The sequence below is a fragment of the Macaca thibetana genome, chromosome 7, assembly GCF_024542745.1.
Source record: "Macaca thibetana thibetana isolate TM-01 chromosome 7, ASM2454274v1, whole genome shotgun sequence".
NCBI classification, from domain to species: Eukaryota; Metazoa; Chordata; class Mammalia; order Primates; family Cercopithecidae; genus Macaca; species Macaca thibetana.
The window spans coordinates 49,221,112-49,236,570 of NC_065584.1; the positions used below are offsets into that span (position 1 = coordinate 49,221,112).

General features: G+C 36.2%; 1 protein-coding gene and 1 pseudogene across 9 annotated transcripts in view; both read right to left on the reverse strand.

Moving 5' to 3' along the window:
- Window positions 1–15,459, reverse strand: part of KIAA0586 (KIAA0586 ortholog) — a 123,773-nt gene that overhangs the window by 19,605 nt on the left and 88,709 nt on the right. For 7 of the 9 annotated variants that reach the window (XR_007727671.1, XR_007727670.1, XM_050799702.1 and 4 more), the window contains one exon: window positions 14,887–14,992. Coding sequence is in view for 6 of the 9 variants with exons in the window: in XM_050799702.1 (XP_050655659.1) it covers window positions 14,887–14,992 (106 nt within the window). In the remaining 3 variants the exon portion in view is untranslated. Of the gene's footprint in view, window positions 1–6,101; window positions 6,608–14,886; window positions 14,993–15,459 lie in introns of those variants that run through there. The other 2 variants (XM_050799704.1, XR_007727672.1) reach the window with 2 other exon arrangements.
- Window positions 4,494–6,483, reverse strand: LOC126958226 (heterogeneous nuclear ribonucleoproteins C1/C2-like; annotated as a pseudogene).

The window sequence follows — 15,459 nt, forward strand, 5'->3', positions numbered from 1 at the left end:
AGTCTTTGTCTTTTAATTGGGGCATTTAGCCCATGTACATTTAAGGTTATTATTGTTATACGTGTATTTGATCCTGTCATCAGGATGCTAGCTGGTTATTCTGCCCATTAGTTGATGCAGTTTCTTCATAGTGCCAATGGTCTTTACAATTTGGTATGTTTTTGCAGTGGCTGGTACCAGTTTTTCCTTTCCATGTTTAGTGCTTCCTTCAGGAGTTCTTGTAAGGCAGGCCTAGTGGTGACAAAATCTTTCAGCATTGGCTTGTCCCTAAAGGATTTTATTTCTCCTTCACTTACGAAGCTTAGTTTGGCTGTATATAAAATTCTGAGTTGAAAATTATTTTCTTTAAGAATGCTGAATATTGGCCCCCCATTCTCTTCTGGCTTGTAGGGTTTCTGCAGACAGAGCAGCTGTTAGTCTTATGGAATTCCTTTTGTGGGTAACCCAACCTTTCTCTCTGGCTGCCCTTAACATTTTTTCCTTCATTTCAACCTTGGTGAATCTGATGACTATGTGCCTTGAGGTTGCTCTTCTTGAGGAATATCTTTGTGGTGTTCTCTATAAATCCTGAATTTGAATTTTGGCGTGTCTTGCTAGGTTGGGGAAGTTCTCCTGGATAATATCCTGAAGAGTGTTTTCCAACTTGGTTCCATTCTCCTTGTCACTTTCAGGTACACCAATCAAATTTATGTCTTTTCACATAGTCGCATATTTCTTGGAGGCACTGTTCATTCCTTTTCATTCTTTTTTCTCTATTCTTGTCTTCACACTTTATTTCATTAAGTTGATCTTCAATCTCTGATATCCTTTCTTCAGCTTGATCAATTTGGCTATTGATACTTGTATATGCTTCACAAAGTTCTCGAGCTGTGTTTTTCAGCTCCATCAGGTCATTTATGTTCTTCTCTAAACTGGTGATTCTAGTTAGCAATTCATCTAACCTTTTTTCAAGGTTCTTAGTTTCCTTGCATTGGGTTAGAATATGCTCCTTTAGCTCGGAGGAGTTTGTTATTACCTACCTTCTGAAGCCTACTTCTGTCAATTCATCAAATTCATCTGTCCAGTTTTGTTCCCTTGCTGGTGAGGAGTTGTGATCCTCTGAAGCAGCAGCATTCTGGTTTTTGGAATTTTCAGCCTTTTTGGGCTGGTTTTTCCTCATCTTCATGGATTTATCTACCTTTGGTATTTGATGTTGGTGACCTTCATAAGGGGTTTCTGCGTGGATGTCCTTTTATGTTGATGTTGATGCTATTCTTTTCTGTTAGTTTTCCTTCTACTAGTCAGGCCCCTCTGCTGCAGGTCTGCTGGAGTTTGCTGGAGGTCCACTCCACACCCTGTTAGCTTGGCTATCACCAGCAGAGTCTGCCAAACAGCAAAGATTGCTGCCTGTTCCTTCCTCTGGAAGCTTTGTTCCAGAGGGGCACCCGCCAGATGTGCTGCTGCCTTTCTTTCAGAGATGCCCTGCCCAGAGAAGAGGAATCTAGAGAGGCAGTCTGGCTACAGTGGCTTTGATACGGTGGGTTCCACCCAGATCCAACTTCCTGGTGGCTTTGTTTACACTGAGGGGAAAACCGCCTACTCAAGCCTCAATAATGGCGATGCCCCTCCACCCACCAAGCTTGAGTGTCCCACGTCAACTTCAGACTGCTGTGCTGGCAAGCGAGAATTTGAAGCCAGTGGGTCTTACCTTGCTGGGTTCCATATGGGTGGAATCCGCTGAGGTAGACCCCTTGGCTCCCTGGCTTCAGCCCTGTTTCCAGGGGAGTGAATGGTTCTGTCTTGCTGGCGTTCCAGGTGCCACTGAAGTATGAAAAAAAGTTCCTGCAGCTAGCTCGGTGTCTGCCCAAATGGCCACTCAGTTTTGTGCTTGAAACCCAGGGCCCTTGTGGTGTAGGCACCTGAGGGAATCTCCTGGTCTGCAGGTTGCGAAGACCATGGGAAAACATAGTATCTGGGCCAGAATGCACTGTTTCTCACAGCACAGTCCCTCGGGGCTTCCCTTAGCTAGGGAAGGGAGTTCCCCGACCCCTTGTGCTTCACGGGTTAGGCAGCGCCTCACCCTGCTTCTGCTTGCCCTCTGTGGGCTGTACCCACTGTCTAACCAGTCCCAATGAGATAAGCTGGGTACCTCAGTTGGAAATGCAGATATCACCCACCTTCTGCATTGATCTCGCTGGGAGCTGCACACTGTAGTTGTTCCTATTCAGCCATCTTGCCCAGGTCCCTAAGATATATCTTATACATATAATCTTAAATATATTCACTGAAAAGAAACAATTTTGTTGAAAGTTAATTTATCTCCCTAACACTATATTGAACATGTGCCATCTTTAGCATTTCCTCACCAGCATCCTTTAAAGCTTAGGACAAATATAGGTTCATTTCCTATCTGTTAAAGGAGAGCTGATTATAACATGAGTATTCAAAAAGGAGAGATTTCCTAGAAACAGTCATGCTAATAAAAGCTAACACTTTCAGGGCCGGGCATGGTGGCTCACACCTGTAATCCTAGCACTTTGGGAGGCTGAGGTAGGCAGATCACAAGGGCAAGAGATCAAGACCATCCTGGCCAACATTTACTAAAAATACAAAAATTAGCTGGGTGTGGTGACATGAGCCTGCAGTCCCACCTACTTGGGAGGCTGAGGCAGTAGAATCACTTGAACCCGGGAGGCAGAGGTTGCAATGAGCAAAGCTAACACTTTAATAGCTCTTAATATATGTCAGGTTCTAGTATAAGTGTATTTTATGTCTTTAATTACCATGAAATATCTATACTATATTACAGATAAGAAAAGCACAGAGAGGTTAAGTATTTTGCCCAGGGTCACCAGCTAGTAAACAAATGAGCTAGGATTTGAGCTCATGCAATTTGTCTCCAAAGTGCCTCTAATTCTAAATAGAAGAACAGAATCATCAAAAACAACTGGAGTCCTTAATCAGTGTTTCTCAAAGGGTGGTCCTCCCTCTTCAGCATCCGAATAACCAGGGGTACTAGTTTAATGTTTACATTCCCAGGCCCCACCACAGGCAAACAATCACTTTAGGATCTACATTTTATTAATAAATAAATACTCCCGGAAAATTCTATGTCTGTTAAAGTTTGAGGAATACAGTATTAGAGACTAACAGTCTAGTAGTGGTTCATCCTACATGTATGATAAGACTATATCACTTCCCTGTTCTAATTTATTAATTTATTTTAGTTTTCAGTCAAGCTTTTAATAAAAAGATCATGAAATAACAGTTTCTCACAGCCATACATTAAGACTGCACACTTCTGAATGGAGAGATCACTCAATGGTGAATTGCTTTTTTATGACACTGGACGGCTGCGTAGCTGCATCTCTGGCCTGAATTTATTTGAGGGTAATGTATTCTGAACTGAAAATAATCAAGCTTCTCTTTTTATTTTCATTATATGAACAAAAAGGGTAGAACCGGTTTAGTGGAATAATTCACTCTTATATGATTGAAATAGTCTGCCTAATTTCTATAAAATTAAAATCACTAAAAAATTTTTAGTAAATGATTACTAGGTTGATTAGAAGGACAGCATTTGTAATATATCAACTTGCAGTTAATTTGGAGGGCACTGTGTTATAATAAAAATAATACTGAGGTTGAGAGTGGTGGCTCATGCCTGTAATCCCAGCACTTTGGGAAGCCAAGGTGGGAGGATCACTTGAGCCCAAGAGCTCAAGACCAGCCTAGGCAACATAGCAAGACCCATCACAATAATAACAACAATAATAATAATAATAATAATAACAACAACAACAATAATAATGTTCAACTAGAAGTAAGATCAGATGCTACTCCTAATTGTGATCGCAACCTTTGGTTCTGTTGAACTGGAGATGGTTCCCCTGCTCCCAAGTCTTAAGTATTTACCTCATTAATATCAAAAGGTAAAGATTTTTATCAACTCTATATTTACCTCTGTGATTATAAGGTTAAATTATTTGTAATAGCTGTTGAATAAAAAGGTTACTGATTGATCTAACAGTTTAAATTATATTTTATATCAATTTGATTTCTATTTTAAAAATTGTAATAAAAACTTTAAAGTCAAGTTTCAGGAAATCTGGTAAAGAACAATGAAAGGGTTGAAGAGGTTTTTGGAATGTTGGCAAGTCTTCAAAACAATCCTTGTGTATGGTTTTGGTGAGATGTGTTTAATGTCAAAAAGACAAGAAAAACCCAAGCTCTCCATATACGGTGTATAATTGATTCCACAAAAAGGAAATTAAATAATTTCCACAATTAAAATGCTTCTATATTGAAAAGGAAATTATTTTTAGTACCAATAAGTAAAAATGTTATAGAAATCCTTGCATAATATTTAATGTCTTATTTAACAGATTTTCCATGTCAATCCTTTATGCATTTTGCTCATTGTGAGGGATCATCCTTAGTTACACACATTTGTCTGTTTGATTTTATATATATATATATATATATATGACATAGATATAGACATTATATATAGAGAGATATGCATATATATATATTCTATCTCTTAAATCAAAAGTACAAATCCTTTCACACTGGAACAGTTAAAATAATCACCTATGTTTAAAAATCCATTATTACACCAGGGAAATATTTTTTCTCATATGGATTATGCCTCTCTCATGCAAACATCCTCACATAAAATGTAAGAAATGTATATACATAAAAACAATCTGCAAGTTGACCTAACACACTTGTTGCCACGTTTATTTTTCAACACCATAAGAAAAAAGTGACAAGTTGACAGTATAATTATAGAAAGATGTTTGTCTTTTCATATTTAATAGTATTCTAACAAATTATTTCTGAGGTGCAGTGTTTTAAAGAAATTATCCTTCTCAACTACCCCTTCTTTTTTTTTTCCTGGTTTAATTTGGACTTGTTTATTTTGAGAAAAAAAGGTCCCAAACATCAGGGTGTTCACAAAAATAACCCACAGTATCAACTCTAGAAACAAATCTTAAGACTATAACACTAATTACTTTTCTAGAGGATGCATTTGACATGCCAGCTCTCATTCACAAAAATACGTTGTTGCATTTGTGTTGAACTGCCTCACACAGCACACTAATGTGGGGGTATAATACACATACTTCTAACTCAAAGCTGCTTTCAGGAGCTACTCAGCTAAAGGAGATTGCCTTTGCAGTTAGGGAAGCAACTACTGAACTTATGTATGAATGAAAAGAACTGTACTCCCTGCATAACAAGAGATTATTTTGGAGACAGCTGATAAAAACCATATATCCTTTTTATTGTTAAGTCATAAAGAGGTATCAAAATTAAAAGCAAAATTTACAGGGTAAGACTTAACAAAACTACTAGGAGCATCAAAGGAGGTGAAAATGGAACTAGGCACAGGGCAATATGAATTAATGAACATGGGAAGGACAAGGATTGGGAGAACAGTGAGCATGTGCTGAAGATACTATGGGAGAGGATCTGGTGAAAAATTTGATCTTAGACAAGCACCCACGTAAAGAAATAATGGGGTAAGATTTCTAAACCCCACTATGTGCTTGGTCATCTTCGCCACTGGCACTGTCTCTGTCACCCTCTCCTTCAGCCTCTTTTTCATTATCCTTGGTCAACTCCAGTTGGTCATCTCCCAATCTTCATCGTCATCATCATCCAGTAGGACCCCCTCCTCAGCAAAGGCATCTGCACCCACCTCAGACTCCATCTTCACATTAGTCTCATCGTTCTTCATGGAACTGCTGCTGTGCTCCCCTTCTGATTTATCATTCTTCATCTCTACTGCTTGTTTCCTCTGTTCCTTTTCCATTTTTTCCCAAGTTTTCTAAGAGAGAATCCACTTTTTGTTTTATCTGGGTCAATTCCTTCTTAATGGCCTGAAGGTCATCTCCTTTCAACTTTCCAGACTTGGAAGATCCCCGCTGTCCTCTCTTAAAATTGCAGCCACTTTTTCCCCTTCGTGAGGTGTTTCCTGATACATGCTGACGTTTCGAGGGCACTACAGTCCGAGCAATAGAAGGAGGAGGAACACGGGCTGGGTAATTGTACACCCTATCATCATAATCCCGCTGAAAGTCATGGTCCAAGTCAAAAGAGGAGCTGTACATCTCCGCCTACAGCAGCCTTGGCATTTCTTTCATTAACACGTTGAACGAAGGCAAAGTCCTTATGAACAGAGCAGCCCACAATTTTGCCATACTTCAAAAAGATTGCCTCCACATCAGATTTCTTGAGCACAAGAGTGTTGAGATTCCCAATGAACACATGGGAGTTCACGGAGTGAGGATCTGTCTTGTCAGTAATGTTGCTGGCCACTGTGTTAGATGATGAGGCTTCTCACAAAGCTGAAAATGTAGCTGAAGATCAAAAAAATCTCACAGAAGTGGGGAGGCAGAAGAGATTCGATTCTGAGACTCCTACTCCCGGTTTCTATGTAGAGAAGCCGACTGCTGCTCGAGGTCGGCAAGGCAGCCACAACCGCTCAGTCTTCATCTCTTCACAAAATGGCCTTTCTTCCTTTTATCCCTGGAGAGCAGATGCTTTGTTTCATCCATCTCTCTAGGGCCGCAGCACTTTCTATGGTACTTTATGTAAAGGGATGCTAAAAAAGATTAACCTAAGAATGAATGCACAATGGAATATTATTCAGCTATAAAAAGGAATAAAGTAATGATATCTGCTACAACATGAATGGACCTTGAAAACATTATGTTGCCAGGTGTGGTGGCTCACACTTGTAATCCCTGCACTTCGGGAGGCTGAGGTGGGCAGATTGCTTGAACTCAGGAGTTCAAGACCAGCCTGGACAACAGAGTGAGACCTTGTCTCTACAAAAAAATAAAAACAAAATTAGGTGGGCATGGTGGCACACGCCTGCCATCCCAGCTACTCAGGAGGCTGAAGTGGGAAAATTGCTTGTGCCTGGGAGGTCAGAGGCTGCAGTGGGCCATGATCACACCACTGCACTCCAGCCTGGGTAACAGAACAAAATTCTGTCTCAACAACAACAACAAAAACCCCCCAAAACTAAAAGAAAACATTATGTTAAGTGAAAGAACCCAAAAAGAAAAACCACATCTTGTGTATGATTCCACTTATATGAAATGTCCAGCATAGGGAAATCCATAGAGACAGAAAGTAGATTAGTGGTTGCCAGGGATAGGGGTGGGGAGGGCAGAATGGAAAATAATTACTAATAGATATGGAGTTTCTTTTTAGGGTGAATAAAATGTTCTGGAATTAGAAAGTTATGATAATTCAGCAACTTTTTGAATATACTAAAAACCACTGAGAATTTAAAAGGGAGAATTTTACAGTATGTGAATTATACCTCAATTTAAAAAGAAAGAGTGAATGAATGTCCACACTATTTTTCTCTCTCATCAGAAGTTCAAAAAGATTGCCCATGAACTAATATCTAAGCTGATTTAATTTTCCCCACCCTTGGGCGTATTCTTGGCTGCCCCTACCCTCTATTCAACTATTATGTCCTCAAACAATAAAAATTTATGTTAATACTATAAAAGAAATCAATCTTTTGGAAAAGCAAATAAAAATCACTTTAGATTAGTCCACTGTGGCTGTCTGCATGACTGTCTACATTAAAAAGAGACAGTAATGGAAAAATGATTGTAATGAAATATTCTCATTTTTCTCTTCCCTTCCTTCTTCCGTCTTATTACTAAATAACAGAATTAAATGTTGTTGGGGGTTAATAGCAAATGATGTAATCATCAAATTCAATTCCATGAGCATTTACTGATCACCACAGTGCTACACTGGGAAACAAGCTCTCTTAAATAAGAAACAGATAACATATCTTAAAAACAAATCACAAAACTATCCCATAGATCACTTTCTTTGGAATATTAAATAATCAGTCCGGGGAACACAGAGATGATAAAAGCAGCTCTTGTCAACAAGCTGTTAAGTCACATGATAAATATTTGTTAAATGCATATTCAATAAATAGTATTACATAAGGAAAGGAACATCAGCTTTGCAATCGAGTCGATCTGGGCTGGAATTCCAGATCTCCATTTTCTAAATTGTGTGCTTTGGGAAAATTAGTCAACCTTCATGAATCTTTTCATTCTCTCTTGTAAAACAGGAATAAAACTACCTGAGCCAGGCATGATGGCACATACCTGTAGTCCTAACTACTTGGAAGTTGAGGCAGGAAGATTGCCTGAGCCCAGGAGGTTGAGGATGCAATGAACTACAATCATACCCCTGCACTCCAGCCTGGGTGACAGTGAGACTCTGCCTCTATAAAACAAACAAACAAAACTACCTGCATGGCATGGTATTGTGATGAATAAATGAAATAATGACATAGAACGCACCTAGCAAATCTCTGGTAAATGTATTCCCCTGTTTTTTGTTTTGTTTTGGTTTTGAGACAGCGTCTCACTCTGTCATCCAAGCTGGAGTGCAGTGGTGTGATCTCAGCTCACTGCAACTTCCGTCTCCTAGGCTTAAGCAGTTCTCATGTCTCAGCTTCCCAAGTAGCTGGGACCACAGGCATGTGCCACCACGTCCTGCTAATTTTTGTATTTTTAAGTAGAGATGGGGTTTCGCCATGTTGGCCAGGCTGGTCTTGAACTCCTGACCTCAAGTGATCCACCTGCCTCAGTCTCTCAAAGTGTTGAGATTATAGATGTGAGCCACTGTGCCCAGCCAAAAACTATTGTTAAGATTATGATTATGTTCAAGGCAGAAAAGAGCTAGGGAAAGAGAGTGGGTTAAAATGAATAAGACGTTTTCAATTGGAGGTTCAGTAAGGACTCAAAATGATGGAGCTGAATGTGAAGAATAAGTAATTTGTAGGCATATAAAAGTGGGGAGAGAAGGAAACTCTGGGTGGAAAGAAGATAATGCAGAAAGGCATTGAAGCTTAGAAGCGTAGAGTGTGAAGGGCCCTCAATTAATATGTACTGAGTTAAACTGGGTTGATTACACATTATATTGGATGTGCCAGTGAAAAACACAAGTTTTTGAGCTGACAGTTCTTCCCTTTCTGACATCTAAACAAGAAAATTTTAAACAAGAGTATTTCCACTGTAGATTTATTAGCACATACAATTTTTCTTTGTTTCTAGTTAGTAACTATTAATTATACAACATAAATGTTTCAGACTTCTAGTCTAAATGGAATGTATTTTTAAATAAACACCTAAAAATCCAATTTACATTGTATTGAAGATATAATGTATTATAAAATATGTCAAACTATCTCCTCCTAAAGTGTTAACATAAGAAAAAGATGTAAGAGTAAATAAATGTAATACAATGTCACATTTACACACCTTTTAACAACAAAACCTTTTATACCTTCCCAAGTGATAAGCTTTTAGTACAAGCTAATAAAGAAAATTCATAATAAGCAAAGGAAGTGTCATAAACTCAGTAATATGTACATCATTTTATTGAAGTATAATTTATAACCAGTAAGACTAACCATTGAAAAATTCATAGTTATATAGACACTACCCCAATCAAGATATATAATATTGCCATCAAAATGGAAAAAAGTTCCCTCTTGCCATTTGTTGTCAAACTCTTCTTCGAGGCAACCTGTTCTCCATATCTATAGTTTTGCCTTTTCCAACAAATTTTGCCTTTTCCATATAAATGGAATCATACAGTATGTAGCCTTTTGAGTTTAACTTCTTTCACTACATTTAATGCAATTGAGATTCATCTGTGCTGTTGTGTGTGTATCAGTAGTTCATGTCTTTTCATTGCTGAGTACTATTCCATTGTATGAATGTATCACACAGATTGTCCATTTACTTGTTGAAGGATATTTTGGTTGATTCCAGTTTGGGGTAATTATAAAGGAAACTGCTAAAAAAAATTTGAATATAGGTTTTGTGTGAAAATAAGTTTTCATTGTTCTTGAGTGAATACATAGGCAATGGACTGCTGAGTCATATGGTAAATTTATGTTTAATTTTATAAGAAACTGTCAGTTTTCCAAGGTGCATGTTGCATTCTTCATTCCCACCAGCAATGTATCAGAATTAGAATTGATCTATATCCTCATCAACACATGGTAGTATCAGTTTCTTTGCTTTTAGTCAACCTAATGGGTATTCAGCAGTATTTAATTTTTAATTTGCATCTTCCCAATTACTAACGATGTTGAACAATTTTCCATGTGCTTATTTGCCATACAAATATCTTTTTTTGGTGAAGTATCTGTTCAAATCTTTTATCCATTTTAAAAATTGGGTTGTTTGCTTTCCTAGTGTTGAGTTTTGTGAGGTTTAAAAATATATTCTGGACGTAACTACTTCATCAGAAAGCAAATTTGCAAATATTTTCTTCCAGTCTGTGATTTGTCCTTTTTCATTCTCTTAACACTGTCTTTTGAAGAACAGAAACTTTTATTTTGATTAAGTCCAGTTATCAATAGTTTCTGCAATATCTTAGAAATCTCTGCCCAACCAAAGGTCACAAAGAAAAATTTTCTCCTATATTTTCTTCTAGAAGTTTTGTAGTTTTAGGCTTTACATTTAGATCTATGATCCATTTTTTAGCTCATTTTTGTATGTTTGTGAAATGCAGATTGAGGTTCATTCTTTTGTATATAGATGAGCTCTGTCCAAATACCATTTGTTGAAAAGATTATCCTTTCTCCATTGAATTGTCTTTCCCACTGTTAAAAATCAATTGATCAACTGATCATAAATGTGTGGACTTTTTTTTGAATTCTCTATTCTATCCCATTGATATTTATGCCAGTACCCCACTGTCTTGATTACTGTAGCTTTATAATAAGTCTTAGAGTTATATAGTATAATCTTCCAACTTTATTTCTCTTTTTAAAAGTTATTTTGGCTATTCTAGGTCCTCTGCATTTTCTTATGAGCTTTAGATTTAGCTTGTCAACTTCTACCCAAAAATCCCTGAGGGAATGTTTTTGAGATTGCACTGAATCTATACATCAATTTAGAGGGAACTGACATTTTAAATTCTGCCTTGTCCCTTTGGCAAATTTTGTGCAGGACAGTTTCCAACCACTCTCCCAACAATAAGAAACTTCTAATAGTGCTGATAAAAGATTGTGGGACAAGACTATTTCCTTCTTCTCCGCCAGGAGTGGATTCTTTTTTTCCTGTACCCTTCCCCCAGCCACAATAGGTTTTCACCTATACCCTAGAAATAACAGATGTGTTGGCCCTTCCTCAATGGCTTAAGGCTTTTGTTCTTAAAGGAGAAGGGTCAAAGTGGGCATCCTGCCTTTCTGGCAGTGACAGTCACTTCCTTCATTCAGGCCTGCACCAGTGAGGGAGACTCTCTGCCTTTCCCCACAATCTTTCTCTAGAGGTCTGTGCAGAAGATGCCTACAAGTGGGTGTGAACTCCACTTGTATCTGTGACTACCAATGGTTCTATACTTGGCCTTTAGCAACCCACTACAAAGTTTAACCAAATACTTCTTATCTGCTTGATTGGTGCCTGGTGTCTCTTTCTGTGACTGTGCTCGGTCACAAGTGAGACAGTGCTTGTGTCTCATCTCTTTTTGGAGGAGTCTGTCTTTCCTCGGACTTTAGGCTACTTAGTTGCTCTGCATCAGAAGCTCTCTGATAGGTTCAAGAAATGTTAATGATTTTGAAGTTTATCTGACATTTTATTATAGTTAGGGTGAAAGTGACACTCTTTCCAATTTCCTCATCCTAAGTGGAAACAAAACTACCAAATTCAGCAACATTTCAAAGTGAATTTATTTTTTGTTAATCAATAGCATGGATTTGTGGAAAACACATTTATTCAGACAATGCTTGTTACACATCTGGATTCACATATTTTTGGCACATTTATTAGTCTGTGCCCCAACCCCTCCCTATCAGAGATCTACACAAATAGTTTTGAAATCCCTATCATATCTTAAGATTTTTAAAAATCAACGTAAAACTCTTTTAACTATGGTTTTGAAATTACTAAGGTCAACTATAGTTCTGATCGCTATTGTAATTTAGCTAAATTTCAAATACAAAGGCAAAAAATGCACCATTCTATTAAAAAAGAAAAATTATTTGCACACGTGGTCAAAAATAGCTTCTAAGAATATATAAGTTTGAATTTTCTACTATTTACACATTTAAAGTCATCATCACAGTTATATGAGTATAAAAGGTGCTAAATTGGCTCGAATTTAACTCAGGACATATTGCCAGAAAGAAACATTTGTGATTCTGTGTTTCCCACAAAAATGTAAACTGATTTTGACAAATAACAGCAATTACACCTATTACTTTTAGCACTTTGATACTTATTTTCTGAGTAACATGTGTAATCTACAAATAAGAAAAACTGAAAACTGCTGTGATTTTTTTCAAGCAAATTTGACAATCCAACCTATGGCAGCATTTTATCATAAAACATATGACTTTTTTTCCCCCCACTGACTGGTAGTAGTATATAGTATGTATGACTTTGTAATGATAATGTATTATGATGGTCTTAAAATTTAAAGAGAAAAAAAGAAGGAAAATAATTTTTAAAGTATACTATTTTAATATATTACTTCATAGAATTTAATTATTCCTGGGCTCATCACAAATAAATTGACTTATAACTAGCCTCTCATTTGTACTGATGAAAGTTAACTTGTATAGCAAAAGATGAGTAGAAATTAACTTGCATAGGAAAGGGGGAAAAATAGAAATGACTATTCAAATACTTTTTTAAAAAAGCACTTTCACTGTAAAACTGTTAGATACATTAATCAGTACATAGAATCAGATAAGTGGTATCATGTGGTCAAAGATAGAACCAATAAATTCAATACCAAATAAAAAGCTTTTACTCTTAAAGGCTTCAAAGATATCGTTTGTCAGAACAATGAATTCCTCTCTTTTATATTAAAATCTGAAAGTAATAGTCAAGGGAGAAAAAAACTAAGTACTTTACTAAGTTCCTAGCAATACGGTGCTGGAATCTGTGTCCTACCATTCTTCAGTTAATTTTTAATGGATGATCATTAAAACAGCTGCTACTGCTTCTTTCTTTGTAGACATATATTAAACTACACATTTCAAGTGAAATACATGATACTTCCCCCTGAAATAGCCAAAATTTGGGGTTCTAGTATTCTTGGAAGCATTTATCTGCTAGAAAAGATGTGGTTTTAATTCCCTTGTGATAAGGTGAATTTCCTTCATTATCTTCAAGGTTTCTATGTATGAGAGGATTGAATTCCTTCAAGGTCACCCAAAGTCCTGAGAGCTCCAGAGAATTATTTTGGCACTCTGACTTCTATTTTCTGGAACATCTGGCAATGTCTCAGAGTTTCATCAGAGAAAAAAAAATAAAACCCACAAAATCTATGGGAAAAAATGTCATAACTGACTATATTTGCCAAGTCAATCATATTCATTCAAGAAATTTTCAGTATAAAGATATGTATCATTATAGAGTGAAAGACTTGGCCTGTATTTAAAATGCTCTCTTTATAGCCCACTGCTATTTATTTGTCTTAGTCAAGGCTGGTAGAGGTCTGCTGTCCTAACTTTTGTACTAGATGTAAAATGCAACGCAAAACATTTCAAATGTATTAAATCCAACTGTTGTAAACCCTTTCCACATAAAACTTCCTTCCACCAGCTAACATTTTACCAGAGATATTTTCCTATCAGCTGAGAAAAATAATTATTTCATTACATATAACATCCCCAAGAAAATGAAATTCATTTATAATGTCAAAAATGATTAATTTTTAAAAACATTAAAGAAACTATCATTGACTGTGAAGGATAGTTCATAAATGAAGACTCAGTTGAAGAACAAGAAGTAAATTCTGACATTACCTGAGAAACATTTATCTTTCCATATCGATATACTATCATGATTAATTTTTAAATCACCATAAGAAGAGTTTTATAGGCAATTTTCCACAGTACATTAATATTAACATACTATGATGAGGTTAAAAAAAAAAGGGTCAGGAGGACAAAGTTCTGAAAACTTGGAGCAAGAGGGGAATAGACAACAAATGGAAGACTGAAAACCTAAACCTTAAGTGGCATAATCTTACTATCTTGAGCATATCCTCATTTAGGTCCTTCCCAAAACAACAAATGCATAGTTACATTTGCAATTATACTGGCATTCAATAATATGCATTTGCTCAATTAAGTATTATTTGAAAATTAAATAAAAATCACAGTTATAAAAGCAAAAAAGAAAAATTCTACTTCTCAAACTATTCCTAATACTTCTTCCAGGATTGTGGCAGAAACTTTTTAAACAGGAGATATCTTAATTTCTACTGTAAAATTTCAGATTTTAGGTTATATAAAATGTAAATAACTAAGAAGCAAGATGGCAAACAAAGCACGAGGCCAACAGCCTTGCAGAAACATAGAGACAATATCAAAATGCTTATATGCTGGAACGAAAGGTAACCACACAAGTTTGATAAACAACAGTTAAGGTCATCCATATCAATAGTATGTAACATGAGAGGCAATTGTTTTTAAGTTACACTTGGTCAACAACACCATGCACTAAATAATGTGCTTTACAAAGCATATTAACAGCCATAATTCCTGTCTTTAACATATTATAATTTCAAATAGACCTATGTACAGATAAAAAGACCTTGGTATTCAATTGAACAAGAACTAAAAGGTAAGGGTAAAGGAAAGACACCAGCTAAGAGTTTTAAAAATCTACTAGAAATAGTGTTTACTGGTAAAAATAACAAACTAATTTACAGTCAAATACAATACCGATTCTTCATCTAAATGGACTAAATGAGAGAAAACTAAAGAAAACAAAAACCTAGAGAGCAGTGGGATGTATACAAAAGTAAAGAATTCTCATATTTGTTCGATATCCAGACAAGTATCAAACTATTATATTACTACATAAAAACAAGTCTTACCTTGTTGCTGTGATGGTGCAATATCAGATTTATTTGTAACATGTAGGTAACTTTGTGATGGTTTGTGTTCGACTTGCTTAACATCCTGATTTCGCTTTTGTTGGTACTAAATAATTTAAGATATGAAGTCATAATATTTTTTAGTTACTTAAAAAATCTGAGAAGTCAAATTATTCAAGTGTTTATAAAATTTTAATAATATGCTTGCTGTCTAGTTGCTTTTTATTGCCATTTATGTATTAGCACTTCTACCGATAAATAGGTGATGAGGTACATATCACAAAAGAAAAGATGTTGCAAAAAAAAACTTTAAAAAGATTAGGATCATATATACAGATTTCAAATATTCAAGTCATTTCTATTTTTATTAGAAAATTCAGAGCTACTTATGAATCAAACTACTTTATATACATATAATGGATTTAGACAGGATAAGAACTTAATTTGGCAGCAAACTCTTCCATATAACCACTTTTTGCATAAAATGAAAATCTGCATAATGCACTGCAATTTTCGAAGAGCTTTTATATATAGTAACATCATTTAATTCTCAGAAGTGTGAGTAGGTATTGT